General features: G+C 50.0%; 2 protein-coding genes across 2 annotated transcripts in view; both read right to left on the bottom strand.

Moving 5' to 3' along the window:
• The window catches only part of LOC144274601 (uncharacterized), a 51,716-nt gene extending 38,310 nt beyond the window's left edge, over window positions 1-13,406 (bottom strand). Inside the window, exon 1 of the mRNA XM_077833552.1 lies at window positions 12,150-13,406. Within this exon, the coding sequence (XP_077689678.1) occupies window positions 12,150-13,356 (1,207 nt within the window). The 5' untranslated portion in view covers window positions 13,357-13,406. The remainder of the gene's footprint in view (window positions 1-12,149) is intronic.
• Window positions 13,407-14,252: 846 nt separating this feature from the next.
• LOC144274152 (zinc finger protein 621-like) lies at window positions 14,253-17,146 on the bottom strand. Its single transcript, XM_077832796.1, has 4 exons — window positions 16,615-17,146; window positions 16,008-16,134; window positions 14,431-14,544; window positions 14,253-14,317 (listed from the first exon to the last, which is right to left on the bottom strand). The coding sequence occupies exons 1-4, from the start codon at window positions 16,636-16,638 to the stop codon at window positions 14,253-14,255; spliced, it is 330 nt and encodes a 109-aa protein (XP_077688922.1). The 5' UTR covers window positions 16,639-17,146.
• Between the last annotated feature and the right edge of the window lie 3,042 nt (window positions 17,147-20,188).

Here is a 20,188-nt window from a genome sequence, read left to right on the forward strand (position 1 = left end):
AAGCCAGGGTGAGCGTGAAGCTGTGAGTGACACCTGCCAGGAGGACGTGACCCCTGCTGGCTACAACCCTGACCTGGGTGAGATGAGGCAGAACTGAGGACTCTTGCTCACAGCACATTTGTGGGAGTCCCAGCTTTTTCCTTCACTCCCCGGGTGGTTTGTGCTCGTTTCATCGATTCCTCACCTGTGCGGGCGCCTCTCGAGCTCTCCCTTTCCTCGCAGGCCTGGAGATCCGGGACCCACGGCTCTTCCCCTCGCTCCAGCTGGGCGATCAGCTCAGGTTTGGGAAGGGGGAATCCTGCTAGGGGACGGGGGGAGGGGAAATCAGGCAAGATCAGGGCGTGTCAGGCATTGGGAAAGGATTTGTCACAAAGAACCATCCCTGATTTTAACCTGGCCCCACGCTGGGCTTGAATCTGAACAACTGGGAACGCAGTCACTGAGGCCTGATGGGAGAGGCAGGCGTCTGTTTGGGGGACGGCCTGTTCTGTGGGAGTTTCCAGGATCTGTGCACTCTGGGGGACTTCGTGATGCAGACATAGCTCTGGTGTCAAGCCTCTGCCTATATGTAATCCTACAGAGGCCAGAGCCCTGCCCAGGGCTGGAGCTAGTCCCTGGAAGGGAGGGGGACAGGCAGGGGTGCTGGAACAATTTTTATAGTGGTGGGTGCTGAGAGCCTTTCAACCAAACTATAAACCCTGGATATAAGGGAAACCACTTCAAGCCAGGGAGTGCGACGGCACCCCTAGTTCCAGCACCTATGGGGACAGGGAGAAATAACACAGGCAGGCAAATACAAGCTTCCGCCCCCTTGAAAGCTGTGGGGATAGGGACGACTTAGCAGCTCCATTGTGTTTCTGCCTCCCCCACCACGTGGGAGGAGGGTGGAGCAGAAAGTCTCTGTCTCACTGGATCTGGGGACTTGTGCAGCCCATTCTCCTAAAATCTAAGCCACCTGGAAAGAACCTGAGCAGAAGCTGAACTGGGCACCTCACGGACCTCGTGGCTTTAATAACCGAGGGGACGGGACTCCCTTACCCAGCGAGGTCACCGTCTCATAGTTCTCCTGCATGACGTCCCTGTAGAGGGCTCTCTGAGCGAGGTCCAGCAGAGCCCCCTGCCCCTGGGTGAAATACACAGCCACCTCCTCGAAGGTCACCAGCCCCTGAAACAACAAGAGACCCCCACTCAGCACCTGCTGCCCCAGCCACAATCCCGCTAGTCACAGGGGAGAGGGGCCAATAAAATGGAAGGTCTTGGGGGGGACAGAGTAGCAGAATCCCACCCCCACCCTGCTCGCAGCACCCAGGAGGCTTCAGGGTGGGGAGAAAGAGAGAGCTTCTTGTCCCTCCCATCCCAGCAGATGGAGGAGAGCAGGGGCCTTCATGTTCGTCACATTCCTACCAGCCAGAGGTGATGCAGGAAATGGCACCCCCAAAACGGGTCCAGGGAGAGAAATCCCAACCCCTCACCTTCCTAGGAGCTGGGTCTCTAGGATGGGACATCTCGCCCTGTTGGCTGCTTCTGGCTAGAAGTTTCAGGCTCCGGCACTGGGAGTCTGGTAAGTTTCTCCAGCCTTGTATGGGGGTGGTTGTTCCCTGTTGTAGAAACGGGGGAATTTCTACCCTCTTCCAATGGCCCTGATCTAAAACTCCAGCCCCAGGCTGAGCAGTCCCAGTATGTCAATGACATACTGTCCCCATCCTCCCTCGACATGTGCTATTTTCTGTCCTCCTCCTTGAGCAGCGACCTCTCTTCAAATCCCTTACCCGAGCAGGTTCCGCTCCTGCCGTTTCCCAGCCCTGTTTCATGGTCCAATGGGACGACCTGGTTGTTATTCTGCAGCCTGTCGGGGTGAGAGGAGCGACTGGGAAGCTTTCAGAAGGGGCTTTCGTCCATTTCCAGCCCCTCGCCCAAGGCTCTTTCCCTACATTGTGGAGCCTGCCATTCTGGGAAAACGCTGGGTCACTTTATCCCAGTGCAGACCCGGCCCCTCCTACCAGGACTAAACCCATCCAGACAGTTTTAAACCCTCCCTGTTACAGAGTCTCTGTAACAAACGCTAGAAAAGAGCAGAATCAACAGACCCACTTTGGGGGATTCCCCTCCACAAGAGCAGAGAGTCCCCCCAGCAGCACGGGGACTTGGAAGAGGCAGGAACTGACTTGTCCTCTCTCTGCTCCTCACTGTCACAATTTGGGGATTCAGCCCAGACCATTAAGGAGTTTTGTCACCACCTGCTCTGCAACTCTGGATGCCTTAAATGTTACACTGCTGTGGCTCGCAGCTCGGACACCAACAGCCAGCAAACAAGCCTTGCAGTCACATCCTGGCTTTCACAGTGTTGCCAACTCTCAGGATTTTGTCCTGAGTCTCATGATCATTATTGTTTTCCTTAAAGCCCCAGATTCTGGAGTCAAGTGAATAGATGATCATTTCAGCCATCATTCTTAAAGAAAAAAGCAAGTTTCTAGTCCTCGTGGCTGTAGAGAAAGCTTCAGCATGTGACCCCAGTGCACCCAAAAAGCAGAAAGCAAATAAAAATCTCTTATTTTTACATGATCTCATGGTTTCAAAGCCAATCGCATGATTCTGGGTGAGCCTGACTCATGGTTTTTGAACAGTTGGGGTTGGCCATTCTGCTTTCATCACCCAGTTAAACCTCTGATTATTTCTAGACCTACAGAGGCCAGAGCCCGTTCTGTTGGCAGAATGACCTCCAAAATCCCCGCCACTCCCAAATTTCCCCAACACTGTCTCCCTGCAGCGTCCCGCTCTCTCCTGGAACCGAGTTCCTTAACCCCACTTCAGGAGGTGGGAAGGTACAGCCTTCATCTCCCGTTGAGATTAAGAGTAGTTCTCAACCAGGTGTACACATTCCAGGGGTTACATCAACTCATCTAGATAGTTGCCTAGTTTTACAACAAGCTCCATAAAAAGCACTCGTGAACTCAGCACGAACTAAAATTTCAGACAGACACTGACTTGTTTATACTGCTCCATAGACGACACACTGAAATGTAAGGACACTGTTTATAATCCAGTTGATTTATTTTATAATTACATGGTAAAAATGAGAAAGGAAGCAATTTTTCAGTACTAGTAGCTTTTGTAGTTTTAGGTCTAATTTTGTAAGCAAGTCATTTTTAAGTGAGGTGAAGCTTGGGGGTAGGCAAGACAAATCAGCCTCCTGAAAGGAGGCCAGTAACCTGCAAAGGTTGAGAGCCTCTGTATTAAGTGAGCACACACACCCCGAAGCCCCCTTTGCTCTCCTGATGTCTTTGTCAGCCTGGCATGCAAATGTGCTTTTCTTTGTCTCCAGAGACACCTTGCTTCATTTACATGGGAGCCACATTTAAGCAGCCAGATCCTCATTCCTCGTCTCTGGAAAAAAACAGTTTATCATCTCCCCCTGGCATGCCTTTTAAACACATTACCCATCCTAATTTCAGCAGATCTATATAATCCATTGTGGGTGGATTGTACATGCATCTTGCAAGATTAATGATCAGTGAGTTATTGGCTTCCCAGTGACATATTACAAGGCATCTTTTAGGTGCGCTGAACTGGTCAGCCAGCTGAAATGCACAGCTAGGTATCAGAGACTTCTTGCTTTCTGGCATAGGCACAGGGTCTCACACATCTTGTTCCCAGGAAATTCTGCCCAGGGACAGATGCAGTCAATGGAGCAGGGCAAGTCTGGGAGTTGGGAACCTCTCTCTCCACTTATTGCTCCTGCTGCCCCTTTTAAATCATTCTCCCCCTTTCCATTTCATGTCCCCTCTCCCTCTGGCGGGGAGACTTGGTTACTGTCCATTCGCAGGGGCACTGGCTTTCCCAGTAGCTAGATCGGCTCCTGCGAGCGCTAATGGGAAGGAGTGCCTCTGGATATCAGTGGCACAGCAGCTCTGGTTTAATACAAACAGGAGGAAGTTCTTTGTCGCACGATGAGCAACTAACCTGTGGAACTCCTCGCCAGGGGATGTTGTGAAGGCCCGAAGTATAACTGGGTTCAAAAAAAGAACTGGATAAGTTCATGGAAGATATGTCCACCAGTGGCTGTTAGCCAAGATGGTCAGGGATGCAACCCTGTGCTCTGGGTGACCCTAAATCTCTGACTGCTAGAAGCTGGGAGGAGAAGACAAGAGTGGATTTGTTCTGCCCTTTTCTGTACTCCCCTTAAAGCTCTAGTACTGGCAACTCTCACAGACAGGATACAGGGCTAGATGGACCATTGGTCCATCCCAGTTTGGCCGCTCTTATGTTCTTATCCAATTGCTAGAGAAGAAAAATTGATGACTTTTGCAGAGATTTTTATGTCAGGAGGATTCAATAAATGAGACTGGAAATGAGGAAATGCTGAAGCAACTATGTAACCTGACCAGTTAGACAGGAAAAGGCTAAATCGGAGGTGGTTTTATTGAGACAGGCTGCGTCTGGGGGAAAGGACCCCACAGTGGAGAGGAGCCAACTCCAGTGATGGGTCTCTGAAAAGCAAAGAGCTAGGCACTCAGAGAAGCAGATCTAGGACCATCGTTCCAGGAACGGAGTGGAGCCAACTAAAAGTGGGAAGATGCCCAGAGCAGGGGCACCAGAGACCCCTGGGAGGGGTGGCCCTGAACCGGAGACACAGGAGTGAGTTTGTTTACTTCCCTGTTTTAATAAAATAATAAAATAAACCCCCTTAGAAGAGATTGGTTGTGGAAGAGCATGTTGGGAAAGGCAGAGAAGCCCTGCCTTGTGACATAAGATATTTGGAGGGAAAAAGAAGGAGGATATTTGGTGGGGAATGGTTAAGAAAATAATCTAAACCCATTAGGGTCCCTGAGACAACCTGGAATTCCACAGAGATTTTATGAGGTGACGAGTCCCTTCTATGCCAGGCTCCAGCCAATCCCCAAGCCAGAAACTGGTCATGTGACTCCCAGACAGGCTATATAACCCCACAGGAGGAACAGCACAGCTCATTGTCACTCCAGGGCTTGGAATGGTCTCCTGCCTGATGGGGGGCAACAGACTTCCCAAGCCTTAGCCTTGCTCCAGCCCTGTTCCTAGTCCTGCTCCAGCCTCGCTCCACCCCTGCCCCTGACTCCTGATTTCAGCTCCGACCGCTGGGCATGACTGCCCCAGCTCAGACCATTAGGCCTGACCACCTCTGTCCCAGTGTCTGACAGCTGGGTAGAGCTCCCCAATACAAATCGCTGACAGGGAAGTGTTTAACCCAGCATAGACGAGAGGTCTATAAGCACTGAATGACAGGGGGCCAGTGTTAATGAATAGTGCAGGGGTTCCCAAACCTTTCCCCCCTGGGGCCTACCTGTGCAATCGTTGCAATAGCTGCTGTGGCTGCTATTAACACTTCTGGAGGAAAAGTATTAATTTTAATGATTACATCCATATAAACGAGAGGTCCCCAAAGTGTGGGGCATGCCCCCCCAGGGGGAAGTGGAGGAACGTCAAGGAGGCGTGGTGGGGCCTGGGCCAGCCCCCACAAGGACAGGGAGGGAGCACCACCCAGCTCCTCCCCACCCCCAGCTCTGCTCCAGTCCTGCCTCCAGCCACGTCCCCAGCTCCTGGCTCCTCACCTGGCCCCGTCCCCAGCCTCAGTGCGGCTCCGCTCCCAGTCCCGTGCCAGCCCCCAGCCTCGGCCGATGGCCACGGCTCCATTCCCGGGCCAAGTTCAAGGCTGGGTGTGAGGCTGGGCGTGGAACTGCACCTGGCCATGGGCCCGGCTGCTGGCCCCCACCATAGCCCGGCTGCAGGTCCGCTCCCGCCCCCACCCCCAGCCTTGGCGCCTAGCTGCGGACCTGCTCCTGGCTCCAGACACCCCCCCCCCCAAGCCTTGGCTCTCTTACCTCTGTCTGTGTCCCCCCCACCTCCACAGAGCCACAGCCCTGCTCCTGGCCCTAGCCCCGGAGGGAGGCAGGGGTGTGGGGCACGGACAGGGGTAAGGGGGGCCATGACACTCAAAAGTTTGGGGACCGCCAATATAAACTATAGATGCTGTAAATACACCATGTCCACGTTTCCTTTTCCTTTTAATGCCAGCAACTGGAATGAGAGAAATCCCGAGCCGTCTGCACGCCGAGAAATGCTGCAAGATCTTTGAACCCGAACGGTTTGAGTAAAACTACACTTACAAACAAACAAAGTGGAGAGTCAAATGTGGGGTTCAAATAGGGCCAACACACTGTTTTCACAGATTCAGAGATATGAAGGTCAGAAGGGACCATTATGATCATCTAGTCAAACTGAACAAGGTGACAGGAGTCAGGTGGAGCTGAAGATTTACGAAGCGCTTGACTTTCTAGGAGTGGGACAAACCGGCGGCCCACCCTGGACTGTGTCCTGGCCCACAGTTTTGGACTGGCCGTTCTGCCCACGCATACGTGAGTAGAATTAACGTCGTCGTGAGTCCTCCCTTGGCTCTGGCACTGCCTACCTGTGAGTGATGGACAGACTCTGAAGAACCCCAAAGCCAGCACTCAAATGGGCATGTTAATACAGACTTTTCAAGCCAGATCCCTCGCTGGTGTGACTCCGCTGTAGCATCTGATTGCCTTGGGGATCTCACCTGCGGGGATTGTGCAAGACACTCCGGGCTTGCCAACCCCAAATGTTCAAAAATCATGAGTCAGGCTCCCGAAAAATCGGGCGACTGGCTTTAAAATCATGGGAAAATCCCAGGGGGCCAAAGGATGCCACCGGCAGCGCACTCCAAAGGAGCGGAGATGAATAAACCAGGTGGGGCTGAGCATCCCACCCAATTCAACTCAAATCCCCAGCACACTGCACACAGGCCTGAGAGCAGCCAGCCAGCAAGATCCTCCTGACCCTCCCCCTGCAGACAGGGCTGAAGGGAGGCATTGTTCCCTGTTACGGTGCAATGGGAAGGTCTCTCTTACCTTCCCTCCAAGCGGGGCCCTCCCTGGAAGCAGGGGCTGGACCAAGAAGGGGGGCCCTGGCCAAGCTGGGGGCTCTGCCCTGGGAGAGGCTCCTGGGGAGCAGCAGGAAGGGCCCGGCTGGAGATTCGGGGCTCGGGGCTCTTGCAAAGGGACAATGGAAACTGGAATTCACCCAGCTACAAAGCCTTACTGTAGCCAGTGCAATTCACTTCCTGCTGCTGGGACATCATGACTCCATCCCCAGCTCCTCCTGGGTCCTAGCGATCATAGGCGCTGGAAGTAGGGGGGCTGCCGCACCCCCGGCTTGAAGTGGTTTCCATCATGTCCAAGAACAAAAGGAGGACTTGTGGCACCTTAGAGACTAACCAATTTATTTGAGCATAAGCTTTCGTGAGCTACAGCTCCCTTCAGCATCCGATGAAGCGAGCTGTAGCTCACGAAAGCTTATGCTCAAGTAAATTGGTTAGTCTCTAAGGTGCCACAAGTCCTCCTCTTCTTTTTGCGAATACAGACTAACACGGCTGCTACTCTGAAACCTGTCATATCCAAGGTTTACAGCTTGGTTCCATGGCTCTCAGCCCCCCCACTGTACATATTGTTCCAGCCCCCCCCCCCCGATAGCCATACACCCATTGTGCTGTTGCTTGGGGGAGCAGCCTCTCCTCGCATTAAGGAGGATTCAGGCACAGAAGCCTCCATGTCCATGAAGCCTGGAAAGGAGGAGGGGAGAGGGGGAGAGGGAAGATTTCACACACTGACCCACACACCCTTCCCTCCTACCCTGTCTCTCACTCTCAGCTCTCCTGCATTCATCCAAACCTGCTTTGACTAAAAAAAAAAAAAGAAAAAAAAAATCCAATCAAACAATGTCTCTGATCACAGCATAAACCAGAGTCCAAGCAGTCGGTGTTCTGCCCAATTTGCCAGCTGAAATATTCGCTGGTAACTAACCAGCGGTCCAGTGTTCTGAAAACATCCACACAAACCCTGTTTCATTGGTCATTTCTACCCTGTCTCTCCTCCGCCTTGTGCCTGTATTTTTATTAAAAACAGAGCAAGTAAAGGCCCTTCACCCATCAAAACAAAAAGTAAAATGAATCCTTTCCTTTCTAGCAAAGAAAGGGTATTAATAAAAAATTATTAAAAACCCTCATAGTTAACTAAAAAAAAAACCAACCTTTCATAAAGTCTAATTAAGCTTGTTTCGCATGATCAGTCAACCAGAGTTTTGATATAAATGCTTGATTTAATTCCTAGGTTTTCTGTGCTTCAATAAACTTTCAATAGTAAATAGTAGATATTAAAGGGGGGAAATAATATTCATGCAAATAATCCATAAATCGATGGCAATAAATCAAAACCAGATGGGAATTTTGTTTTTAAATTCGGTGAGAAAAGGAGGGAAAACCTGAGGGGTCCTACAGCAATACCTGACTATTGGAAAGAAAACAGGCCATATCAAAGGCGTTTCTATTCTATCTGCTAATTAATTCATTATATTATTTTATAATTATATTACATATCTGTCTACTAGATAATTACCTAGAAGATACAAGTGAAGGAAGATGAGAGGGGATTTATATTGATCGTACACACAAAAATCCAAAATTTGAAGACAGTTAGCAAAGTGACACGTTTGAGCACACCCAGGTAGGCCGGGCCAGAATCAAGATGCCCAGCACAGTGTTAATTACATTAAGATCACTGCACTTCACTGCTGGGGAGATTCCCCCATTGCGGTGGAATTCGGTGGGACTTGCTGGTTTATCTCTGGGGGCAGTAATAGGGTTAGGATTAGGGTTAGAATTACCACCCCACCCCCCGCTCCCACCTCCCGTCTTCCCTTTTCCCGCCATCTCTGATATCGCTTGTTTCCTTTCCAATAGACAACGCTGTAGGACCCCCTGGGATTTTTTCCCCGATTCGCCATTCACAGTAGCTTCACTCTGCGACTGACCATTCCAGCGACTCCTGATTGAAATGAGGGAAGAGAGGCAATTCCGCCAAAGTGACTACGACGGAGTTACATTGATTTGCTACAGGGTGCGGGACAAGAGATCATGGCCCAGCGACCCCAGTGGGGTTGCCCAGGTTTAGTGAGTGAGGGGTGCAAACAGGGAGTCACTTGATGAAGGGGTTCCAGAGACACAGTTCTCCCTAGAATAGCAGCTTTCAATTTTCAAAATGCACTGAAATCGACATGCCTATGTAAACTGCTTCAAAAATCGCAGCTGATACTGGTGCAATATGTCCAGGTGATCCCAGCAGGAAATTCATGCTTCATGGTACAGAGGAAGATGAACCCCTCCCCCTCTTCCCCAGGTCACAGCTAATTTAATCTAGAGAAAAATTCCCTTCCAATGCCAAATCTGGCAATCAGCAGAACCCCGAGCACCTGAGCAAGAGAATCTAGAAAGGAGTTTTTGTACCACCTGAGAGAACGGATCTACCCTGTCCAGTGTCCCGTCTCCAGCCGTGATTGCCTCAGAGGAAGGTGGTGGTGGTGGGGAACATAGAACATATCAAGCCAATTGTGCATCAAGGGGAATAAATTCCCTCCTAACCCCTGCCAAGTGACCTGCTGAAGCCCTGAAGCATGAGGCTTGATTATAATCATTAACATCATGTAGAGCTACAGATCCTTGCAAAATAGCAGAAGTCCTGTGATCTCTCAGTCACAAGTCCGAGTCGAGGGCTCCATCTCTAAAGTGCTGTGAGGGAACCTAGCTGGGTCCTCAGATGGTTTAAGCCTCTGGAGCCTAAACAGAATCCAGCCACTGCCCCACGCCTAAGGTCCGGAGGCACACTGCCAGGTCACAGACCATGTGTCTAGCACCCCCCACCCCGAGAACTGGAACCCGCTATCCAGCTGCAAACCCCTCGGCTCAATGCTGATCCTTCAGACATCCCCCCTCACCCCTTTGGTTAAACACAACCTGACCCAGAAATCCACCCCAAGGTGTGAAACTTCTCAGATACCTCTTCAAGGGGCTACGTAATAGTTGTGAGGCACAGAACTACTCTAGGCAGAATTCAATTTTTACTTTTTAATCATTTCACCAGATAATAGCAATGTTTACTTTGAAGCTTATTTTTTTTGAGATTTTTACCGTTTAAAATTGTCACAATTGCAGGAAAACTGCAATTTCACCATAGCAGGAATAACTGTCACAGTTGCAAGGTCCGACAATTATTTAATGACCGCATGCATCAAGAGTCGAAAAGTTAAAACTTTTATAAACCATTAAACCACGAATTGTCGGCGTTACACATCCAAATATACAGAATACATATCCTTACATCAACCAATCATCCTTGTTTTTACTATTCGTTCCCTGCTCCTTTTGAAATAAGCCGAATTGAAAAGGTCTAAATACCTGGATTTGGACTCTAAAGTTTCTCAAGGAGCATTTTTCTTACTTTGCCTAGTCATAAATTTCAAGTTGTTTTCAATTGACCTATTTTACATCTATTTGTGTGTGTACAGTGAAATCAACATTTACCGATAAAAATCAAGTCCTTCCAAGCCTATATGTAACACACACGTACACTTTGCACGGGGAACACCATGGCTCTTTTACTTAACAGCTAAAGCACACATGATCATACAGAACACAACAAGCATTCTCAGTGCAGTGCCCCTTGGTAGTTCACCCTATCCTTGGGAGTCTTTGGGGGACCACCTGTGTTCAGGTATGGAGGCAGAGTTCCCTGCCTCATCAAGCTCCTACATGCTGGGCTTCCCCCTCCTCTTGAGCTAAATGGCCCTGAAGAAGAAGCAACAGGTTGACTTCCTTTTGTTTCTTTTAAACCTGTTGCCTATTCATTTCATTTGGTGGCCCCTAGTTCTTATGTTATGAGAAGGAGTAAATAACACTTCCTTATTTACTTTCTCTACACCACTCATGATTTTATAGACCTCCATCATATCTCCCCTTAGTCGTCTCTTTTCCAAGCTGAAAAGTCCCAGTCTTTATAATCTCTCCTCGTACGGAAGCCGTTTTATACCCCTAATCATTTTTGTTGCCCTTTTCTGAACCTTTTCCAATTCCAATATATCATTTTTGAGACGGCGCGACCACTTCTACACACAGTGTTCAAGTTGTGGGTGCACCATGGATTTATATAGAGGCATTATGGTATTTTCTGTCTTATTATCTATCCCTTTCTTAATGATTCCCAATATTCTGTTAGCTTTTTTGAATACTGCTGCACATTGAGTGGATGTTTTCAGAGAACTATCCACAATGACTCCAAGATTTCTTTCTTGAGCGGTAACAGCTAGTGTAGACCCCATCATTTTATATGTATAGTTGGGATTACGTTTTCCAGTGTGACATCTTGAAACTTAGATGCCCAGAGGACTTCACTGACAGGAGTTTAGGCCCCTAGGGAATGCAGGTACCTGCAGGGTTAGGCAGCAGCTAAGCAGGGCTTTTGAGGGCTTTTCAGTGGTGCCTAGGTGTTGGATTTAGGAACTTAATGTGCCAAAGTCCCTTTGAGGATCTAGCCTTTTACCATAGCTGGGCATGTGGATTTAAGCTCAGAACAACCACACTCGCTTTGGGATTCCTTCAAATTCTCCCTCCAGGTCTCTTACACTTGCTTCTCCAGCCCTCATCGGTCTGATCAGGGATCAAACAAGTCAAGGCGTGACTCCTGAGCATGGAGAGCTGACAGCAGGAGACATTGGGGGAGTGGAACGGGAGAACGGGGGAGGATCAACTCTTCATGTCTGCTGCATCAAGGGGGACTGTGACAATGGAGGGGGGAAGGAGGGAATGCCCCCTCCCCCGCTCACCCTGTCCGCCTTAAGTAACACGGAGGCTGTGAGAACACATTTGTCTCTCTCTGCTCCAGCTCTCTACTCACGTTTTATAAAAGGAAAAAGGTACAAAGAATAGCAGCTCTTCAGAACGGCATGGGGCATCCTCAGAATGACTGGGAAGAAGCCCATCTGTCTCTGAAGGGGGAACTCAGGGACTCACAATCACTTTGCTAATAGGGGAGAACCGTACAAATGAGACGCTCCGAGTCAGCCGACACTAGGAACAGTGGGGGAGGTTTGGTCGGAGATGGGGTTGTGCTAGCTAACCCTGACCCCCTTCCCAAGTCTAGACAAGCTCTCAGAGGCTGATGCTGCTCGGGCTGCAGTGGGATTCTTAGGCTTCTAGGTTTTCGAGGCTGCCCACGATGGAGAGCTACAGAAATCAGGCGCGATCTGAATGCAGGGAGCACACATTCAAGGTTTCTCTCCCACGTGAAGTCTCTGATGTCGAATGAGGTGCGAGTTCCGATTGAAGCTTTTCCCGCACTCTGGGCACTTATAGGGTTTCTCTCCCGTGTGAATTCTCTGATGCACAATGAGGTTCGAGCTCCAGTCAAAACTTTTCCCACAGTCAAGGCATTTATGGGGTTTCTCCCCTGTGTGGGTTCGGTGATGTCTATTAAGGGCCGACCTGTCACTTAACCTTTCCCCACAGTCGAGGCATTCATAGGATTTCTCACTCGTGTGGCTTCTCTGGTGTGAAATAAGATCTGAGATCTGACTGAAGCTTTCCCCACAGCTGGGGCATTTATAAGAGTCCTCCCCCGTGTGCAGTCTCTGGTGTCTAAACAGGTGAGCGCTCCGATTAAAACTTTTCCCGCAGTCCTGGCATTTGTAGGGTTTTTCTCCTGTGTGGTTTCTCTGGTGGGAAAGAAGATCTGAGCTATGGTTGAAGCTTTTCCCACACTGGGGGCATTTATAGGGTCTATCTCCTGTGTGGATTCTCTGATGGGAAAGAAGATCTGAGCTGTGAATGAAACATTTCCCACACTTCGGGCATTTATAAGGTCTCTCTCCTGTGTGAATCCTCTGATGTGCAATAAGCCGTGAGCTCCAGTCAAAACTTTTCCCACACTCCAGGCATTTGAAGGGCGTCTGTCCGGTGTGGATTCTCTGATGTGAGGTAAGACCTGAACTCCGATGGAAGCTTTTCCCACACTCGGTGCATTTATACAATTTCTCTCCCATGTGCAGTCTCTCGTGTCTAATGAGGTGTGAATTCTGATTGAAACTTTTCCCGCATTGGAGGCATTTATAGGGCTTCTCTCCTGTGTGCACTCTCTGATGCCTGATCAACTGTGTGCTTTGAATGAAACTTTTACCACACACCAAGCATGTATAGGGTCTCTCTCCTGTGTGAATTCGCTGATGAGAAATAAAGTTTGAGTGCCGGCTGAAGCTTTTCCCACAGGCCGTGCAACTGTTTTTTCTCTCTCCCAGGTGGATTCTCTGCTGGGCTGTGGTTTCCTTAAGATCCTTGAATCCGCCCCCCAAAAAATTGGATCTGTCTGCTTTCCTCCCTGGCTGGATTCCCACCTGCCTATCCGACATGCACTGACTCTCCCAGGTTTTTTCCTGCTCACTGTTTTGGGAAACATTCCCTTTGGATCTCTCTGAGAACATCTCATGCAGTTCCACTAGCTCAGGACGTTCCAGCTGAGGATTCTCCTCATTCTGACTCACCGTCTCATCACCTGCTGAGACATAGAGAATCCAGATAGGAACCATTCCCAATGGTGGAGTGAAAGGAAAGACAGGGGAACAGCGGAGAGAGGAAACATGGCACAATAACTTTCGGAGACATTGAAAAATACAATTCTGCTTTCACATCCCATCCAAACACGCAGGGAGAAATAAAGAACATAAAACATAAGAACGGCCATACTGGGTCAGACCAAAGGTCCATCTAGCCCAGTGTCCTGTCTTCCGACAGTGACAAATGCCAGGTGCCCCAGAGGGAATGAACAGAACAAGTGATTCATCCCCTGTCCCCCATTCCCAGCTTCTAGCAAACAGGGGCTAGGGACTCCATTCCTGCCCATCCTGGCTAATAGCCATCGATGGACCAATCCTCCATGAATTTATCTAGTTCTTTTTTGAACCCTGTCATAGTCTTGGCCTTCACAACATCCGCTGGCAAAGAGTTTCACAGACTGACTGTGCGTTGTGTGAAGAAATACTTCCTTTTATTTGTTTTAAACCTGCTGCCTATTCATGTCATTGGGTGGCCCCTAGTTCTTGTGGTATGAGAAGGAGTTAACAACACTTCCTTATTTACTTTCTCCATCCCAGTCATGATTTTATAGACCTCTACCATATCCCCCCTTAGTCATCTCTTTTCCAAACTGAAAAGTCCCAGTCTGATTTATCTTTCCTCATACGGAAGCTGTTCCATACCCCTAATAATTTTTGCTGCCCTTTTCTGAACCTTTTTCAATTCCAATATATCTTTTTTGAGAGGCAGCGAGCACATCTGCACACAGTATGAAAGCCAGGCAGGGAGCTCTGCCGGCTGTCAGTCAGGATGGCAAGTCCTGAGAATCGCCCAACATAAGAGTGTAACACCGGCTACTCCCACCTTGACCTGGGTGAAATGAGGCAGAACTGGGGGAGTCGCTCACAGCACAGTCGTGGGAGCCCTGGCTTTTATCCTTCCCTCACCAGACGGTTTCCATGTCAGTGTCACTGATAACTCACCTGCCCAGGCACCTCTCGGGATCTCCCTTTCTGCAGGGCTGTTGAGATCGGGCACCCACGGCTCTTCCCCTCGTTCCAGCCGGGCGATCAGGTCAGGTTTGGGAAGGGGAAATCCTGCTGGGGCAGGGGTGAAACCAGGTGAGATCAGGGTGTGTCAGGCATTGGGAGAGGATTTGTTCCAAAGAACATTCCCTGATCTTAACCTGGCCCTGTGCTGTGCTGCGTGGATGTGGAACGTGAAGGGACCGGAACGTGGTGACTGAGCCCCCTTGGGACAGGCAGACTGGGACGTTTTGCGCCCTCAGTTGGCAGTTTTCAGGAGCTGTGCACTCTGTGAGACCTGCTGACTAAGATCTAAATCCCCTGCCCGTTTCTAAAGCTTCAGAGCACTCCGCACAGAGGGAGCTAGCCCCAGGAATGGACCGGAACGGGGACTGTGTGTAAGAGAATTAATACAGACTGGTAAATGCCAGACTTTGCCCCTTTACAAGGGGATGAATTAGCATCTCCATTGTGCTACTGAGCCCTCTGTTCTATGGAAGAAGATCTGGAGATGAATTTCTACCTAGCACCGGATCTGGGGAATACAGGATCCAATCCTCTGAAATCAGAGAATCCTAGGACTGGAAGGGACCTCGAGAGTTTGTCTAGTCCAGTCCCCAGCACTTGTGGCAGGACTAAGTATTATCTAGACCATCCCTGACAGGTGTTTGTCCAACCTGCTCTTAAAAATCTCCAATAATGTAGATTCCACAACCTCCCTTGGCAATTTATTCCAGTGCCTAACCACCCTGACAGTTAGGACGTTTTTCCTAATGTCCAACCTAAACCCCCCTTGCTGCAATTTAAGCCCATTGCTTCTTGTCCTAGCCTCAGAGGTTAAGGAGAACAATTGTTCTCCCTCCTTCTTGTAACAACCTTTTATGTACCTGAAAACTGTTATCCCGTCCCCTCTCAGTCTTCTCTTCTCCAGACTAAACAAACCCAGTGTTTTCAGTCTTCCCCCATAGGTCGTGTTTTCTAGACCTTTCATCATTTTTGTTGCTCTAAATCAAGGGTGGCCAACTTGTGGCTCCCCAGAGGTTAAGATGCGGCTCCTTGCATTGGCCCTGACTCCGGGGCTGGAGCTACAGGTGCCAACTTTCCAATGAGCTACGGGGGGCTCACTGCTCAATCCCTGGCTCTGCCCCAGGCCCCAGCCCCACTCCACTCCTTCCCCAAGGCCCCCGCCCCTTTCCCTGAGTCTGCTGCGCCCTTGCTCCTCCTCCTCCCCCCACCAAGCCTCCTGCTGATCGCGATGGCTGGGAGGCGCAGGGATGGAGAGTTAGGCGCTGATCAGCGGTGCTGCTGGCAGGTGAGAGACACTGGGGGTGGGGGGCAGGAGCTGAAGGGGGGCTGCTGATGTGTTACTGTAGCTCTTTGGCAATGTACACTGGTAAATTCCGGCTCCTTCTCAGACTCAGGTTGGCCACCCCGGCTCTAAATCTAAGTGACCAGGGAAGAACATGAGCAAACGCCAAAAAAGCATCTCAGAGTCCCCACGGGTTTTAATAATTGAGGGGACGGGACTCCCTTACCCAGCGAGGTCACCGTCTCATAGTTCTCCTGCATGACGTCCCTGTAGAGGGCTCTCTGAGCGGGGTCCAGCAGAGCCCCCTGCCCCTGGGTGAAATACACAGCCACCTCCTCGAAGGCCACCGGCATCTGAAACACCAAGAGTCCCCCACTCAGCACCTGCTGCCCCAGCCACAACCCCACCATTCCTGAGCGAAGATGGCCAATAAAATGGAAGCTCCTGGGTGGGGAGAGATAGCAGAATCCCGCCCTAGACTGAACAAGTCCAAGAAGCGGGTTTGTCCCACCCTCTCCCCATCCCTCCTGTGTGTTTCCTGCCCAGAGGTGAAAGTAAGCCGGTACAGTTCGGTACGGCATACCGGCAAAAGCCAGTATGCCGTGCCGGACAGGACCGGCTTCCCCAGGCTGGCTCTTTAAAGGGAGCCCTGGGAACTTTAAATCTTGATTTAAAGGGCCGGGTATTTAAAGGCCCTGCCTTTTCCGGTTGAAGTCACGCCCCCATGCTCAGGACTCCGGAGTACCGGTAAATCCCTTAAGTTACTTTCACCCCTGTTCCTGCCCCTCCTGCTCTGGTACAAACCCACCCGCAGCTCCCTGAAAACCCCCTACCTGAGTTTGCTCTGCCATAGTCATTGTCCTTTCTTGTCACCTGGGAGGTCGGGACAATCGCGACGGCCACGGGGTTGTTATTCCACGACCTGCTGGGGTGAGAAGGGCAACTGGGGATCGTTCAGAAGGGGCTTCAGTGCATTTCACAGCCCAGTTCCCTCCAGGTCTTTGCCTGCAAATGGATGTCCTAGGTTCCGGGCAAACGCGGGTCACTTTATTTCGTCACGGAGCTGACCACCAGGACGAAACCCACGGAGATAGCTTTAAACCCTCGCAGTAGCAGTCTCTCAACCGCACGCTAGGAAAGAGCAGAATCAAAGCAGCCCTGACATCGTTCCCAAGGGCCTCACTTCACCCCAGCACCCTGGAAACCCAGCGGGGACAGGACCTGGCTTCTCCTCTCTCAGCTCCTCACCTGTTTCCCAGGAAAGTCACTCTGCCCAGGGACGATGCAAAGAATGGCTCTGGGTGGTTACAGGAGCTGGGAACATCTCCCTCCTTTATTTCCCCTGCTGCAGTATCCTACCGCTCATCTTTTCCCTCTCTGCCAGCCCTTTTCCCCTACACCCCTCAGTCAGCACCCTGCCCGATTCCCCTGCACCCCCTCCTTCTGCATCCCCGCTTCCCTACTCCCCTCGCTCCCCTTCTAATGCACCCTCCACATCCCTATCCACCCTCTCCATACCGTCTGGTTCCCCCATCCCCCTTCAATTCTCCAGCCTCCTTCTGGTTCCCCACCTCTCTTCCATATTTCACTGTCTCGTGCCAAACACGGAACAGCCTGGCTTTAGCCTCATTGGACAGAATGGGATTCGACAGCTGTCCGTGCAGAACGTAGGGAATCTCAGTCAGTCTTGGCTGGGAGCAGCCTGTTGCTTCAGTCCCATTGGCAGTGGTGGGAAAAACTCACTTCTTCCCTCCAACAAACAGAAGTTTCAAAGGGGGGGAGTGACTCAAAATCTGGGTATTTGGGGAGACAAATATGAACAGCCATAACGGATCAGACCAATGGTTCATCCAGCCCAGTGTCCCGTCTTCCAACAGTGGCCAATGCCAGGTGCCCCAGAGGGAATGAACAGAACAGGTAATGCTCAAATGATCCATTCCCTGTCACCCGTCCCTGCCCATCTTGGCTAATAGCCACTGATGGACCTACTCTCCATGAATTTATTTAGTTCTTTTTTTAACCTTTTTATGGTCTTGGCCTTCACAAGGTCCTCTAGCAAGGAGTTCCACAGGTTGACTGTGCACTGTGTGAAGAAATGCTGCCTTTTGTTTGTTTTTAAACCTGCTGCCTATTCATTTTATTTGGTGATCCCTAATTTTTGTGTTATGAGAAGGAGTAAATAACACTTCCTTATTTACTTTCTCCAAACCAGTCATGATTTTATAGACCTCTATCATATCCCCCCTTAGTCGTCTCTTTCCCAAGCTGAAAAGTCCCAGTCTTATTAATCTCTCCTCATACGGAAGCTGTTCTATCCCCCTAATCATTTTTGTTTCCCTTTTCTGAAACTTTTCCAATTCCAATATCTCTTTTCTGAGATGGGGCAACCATATCTGCACGCAGTATTCAAGATGTGGGCGTGCCATGGATTTATATAGAGGCATTATGATATTTTCTGTCTTATTATCTATCCCTTTCCTAATGATTCCCAACATTCTGTTATCTTATTTATGGAGATAATATATTTATCCAGAAAATATATAACAATAATAGAGAAATCAAGAGAAATTGACCCGAGGGGATTTTATATCAAAATCGGGCCAGAGAAAAAGCAAAAGAACCTGAGTTGTTCACCTGTATTAGATATTTGGAGAGAAAAGAGACAAGATCGAAAGGGGTTATATTGACCTATTAGATAATTACATAGAAGACCAGCAAAATAGCTCCAATTGACATTTTTCCAAAAAAAAACAAAAAAGCCCTACATAAAAAAAATCCATGGTACACCCACATCTTGAATACTGTCTGCAGATCTGGTCGCCCCATCTCAAAAAAGGTATTCTTCACACAACCCGTGGAACTCTTTGCCAGAGGATATTGTGAAGGCCAGGACCATAACAGGGTTCAAAAAAGAACTAAATAAATTCATGCAGGATAGGTCCATCAGTGGCAATTAGCCAGGATGGGCAGGGATGGTGTCCCTAGCCTCTGTTTGCCAGAAGCTGGGAATGGGGGACAGGGGATGGATCACTTGATGATTCCCTGTTCTGTTCATTCCCTCTGGGGCACCTGGCACTGGCCACTGTCGGAAGACGGGACACTGGGCTAGATGGACCTTTGGTCTGACCCAGCGTGGCCGTTCTTGTGTTCTTAATATTATTCAGGTTGCAAAGTGTAGCACTTATAGTAAATACAGGGTCAGAATCAAGGGTGGCCAGGCAACGTTAATTCTTCCCCATTAGGTGTGTGTGCATTCAGATATAATCTCTACAGATAGGATCCCACACGGCACCATTCATTAACACAGGACCCTGCCTCCTTCAGCCCTTTCAGACTGGATGTATCTGATGGTGCAAACACATCCCTGTCAAGCACGTTAAAACGGAGATTTACCCCTCTCTGTGGAATTCAAGGGGACCCCCCTGTTTATTTTTTGCAGCAGGGGAAGGGAAGAGGGCAGATAATATATTGGATTATGGTTTTTTGAACTAAAAATTTCCACGATCCCACAAGCATACACCCCCCTCTTCCATTTTCCCTCCATCTCTGTCTGAGTTTTCACCCTTTCCCTTCCTGACAATCCATCCCCGGAGAGACTAAGGGGAAACCCCACTGGGGCCTGATCATGGTGTCTCTGAACCTGTTTGCCTGTTTCTCCTCCTGAATCCCCCCCTCCAGACAGGATTTAACAGTAGGGTGACCAGACAGCACCTGTGAAAGAACGGGACAGGGGGTGGGGGGTAATAGGCGCCTATATAAGAAAAAACCCAAAAAAACGGGACTGTCCCTATAAAAAGGGGACATCTGGTCACCCTATTTAACAGGGAGCCCTTGGATCTGGGTGTGGGGTGTGGAGGGACGGGAGCGTCGCTGGGAAGGTCTGTCTTCCCAATTGGGGATGTGCTGGGCTCTCTGAAGGGAGAGAGTCTCACGTGGAGCAGCGGGAATGCAATGCCCTCAAAATGCAGCATAGTCTATACGGGACTTAGCCATCCTTAGCCTCAAGGGAACCTGCCCCGCGCTTTCAGAAGAGGAGCCGGGATGCTGTCCCTTGTCTCTGTTTGCCAGAAGCTGGGACTGGCTCACTTGATGATTCCCTGGTCTGTTAGTTCCCTCTGGGGCACCTGGCACTGGCCACTTTGGGAAGACAGGACACTGGGCTAGATGGACCTTGGGTCTGACCCAGTGTGGCCGCTCTTATGTAGCCCAGGAGCTGAAATTCATTACTCTGCTAGACACTCAAAATCACGGAGGGAACAGAGACCCTGGATTTATGACCTCTTCGGACAGTCTCTAACCCACTAACTTTTTGTCCTACGCCTGCAGAGGTGTTCATGGGCCAGTCTTACCTTGACTACAATCTGGGCTACCTATGAATGCTACCCAGGCCCTTCCCCCTTGCAGTGT

The sequence above is a fragment of the Eretmochelys imbricata genome, chromosome 14 (genome assembly GCF_965152235.1).
Source record: "Eretmochelys imbricata isolate rEreImb1 chromosome 14, rEreImb1.hap1, whole genome shotgun sequence".
In the NCBI taxonomy this organism is placed as follows: Eukaryota; Metazoa; Chordata; order Testudines; family Cheloniidae; genus Eretmochelys; species Eretmochelys imbricata.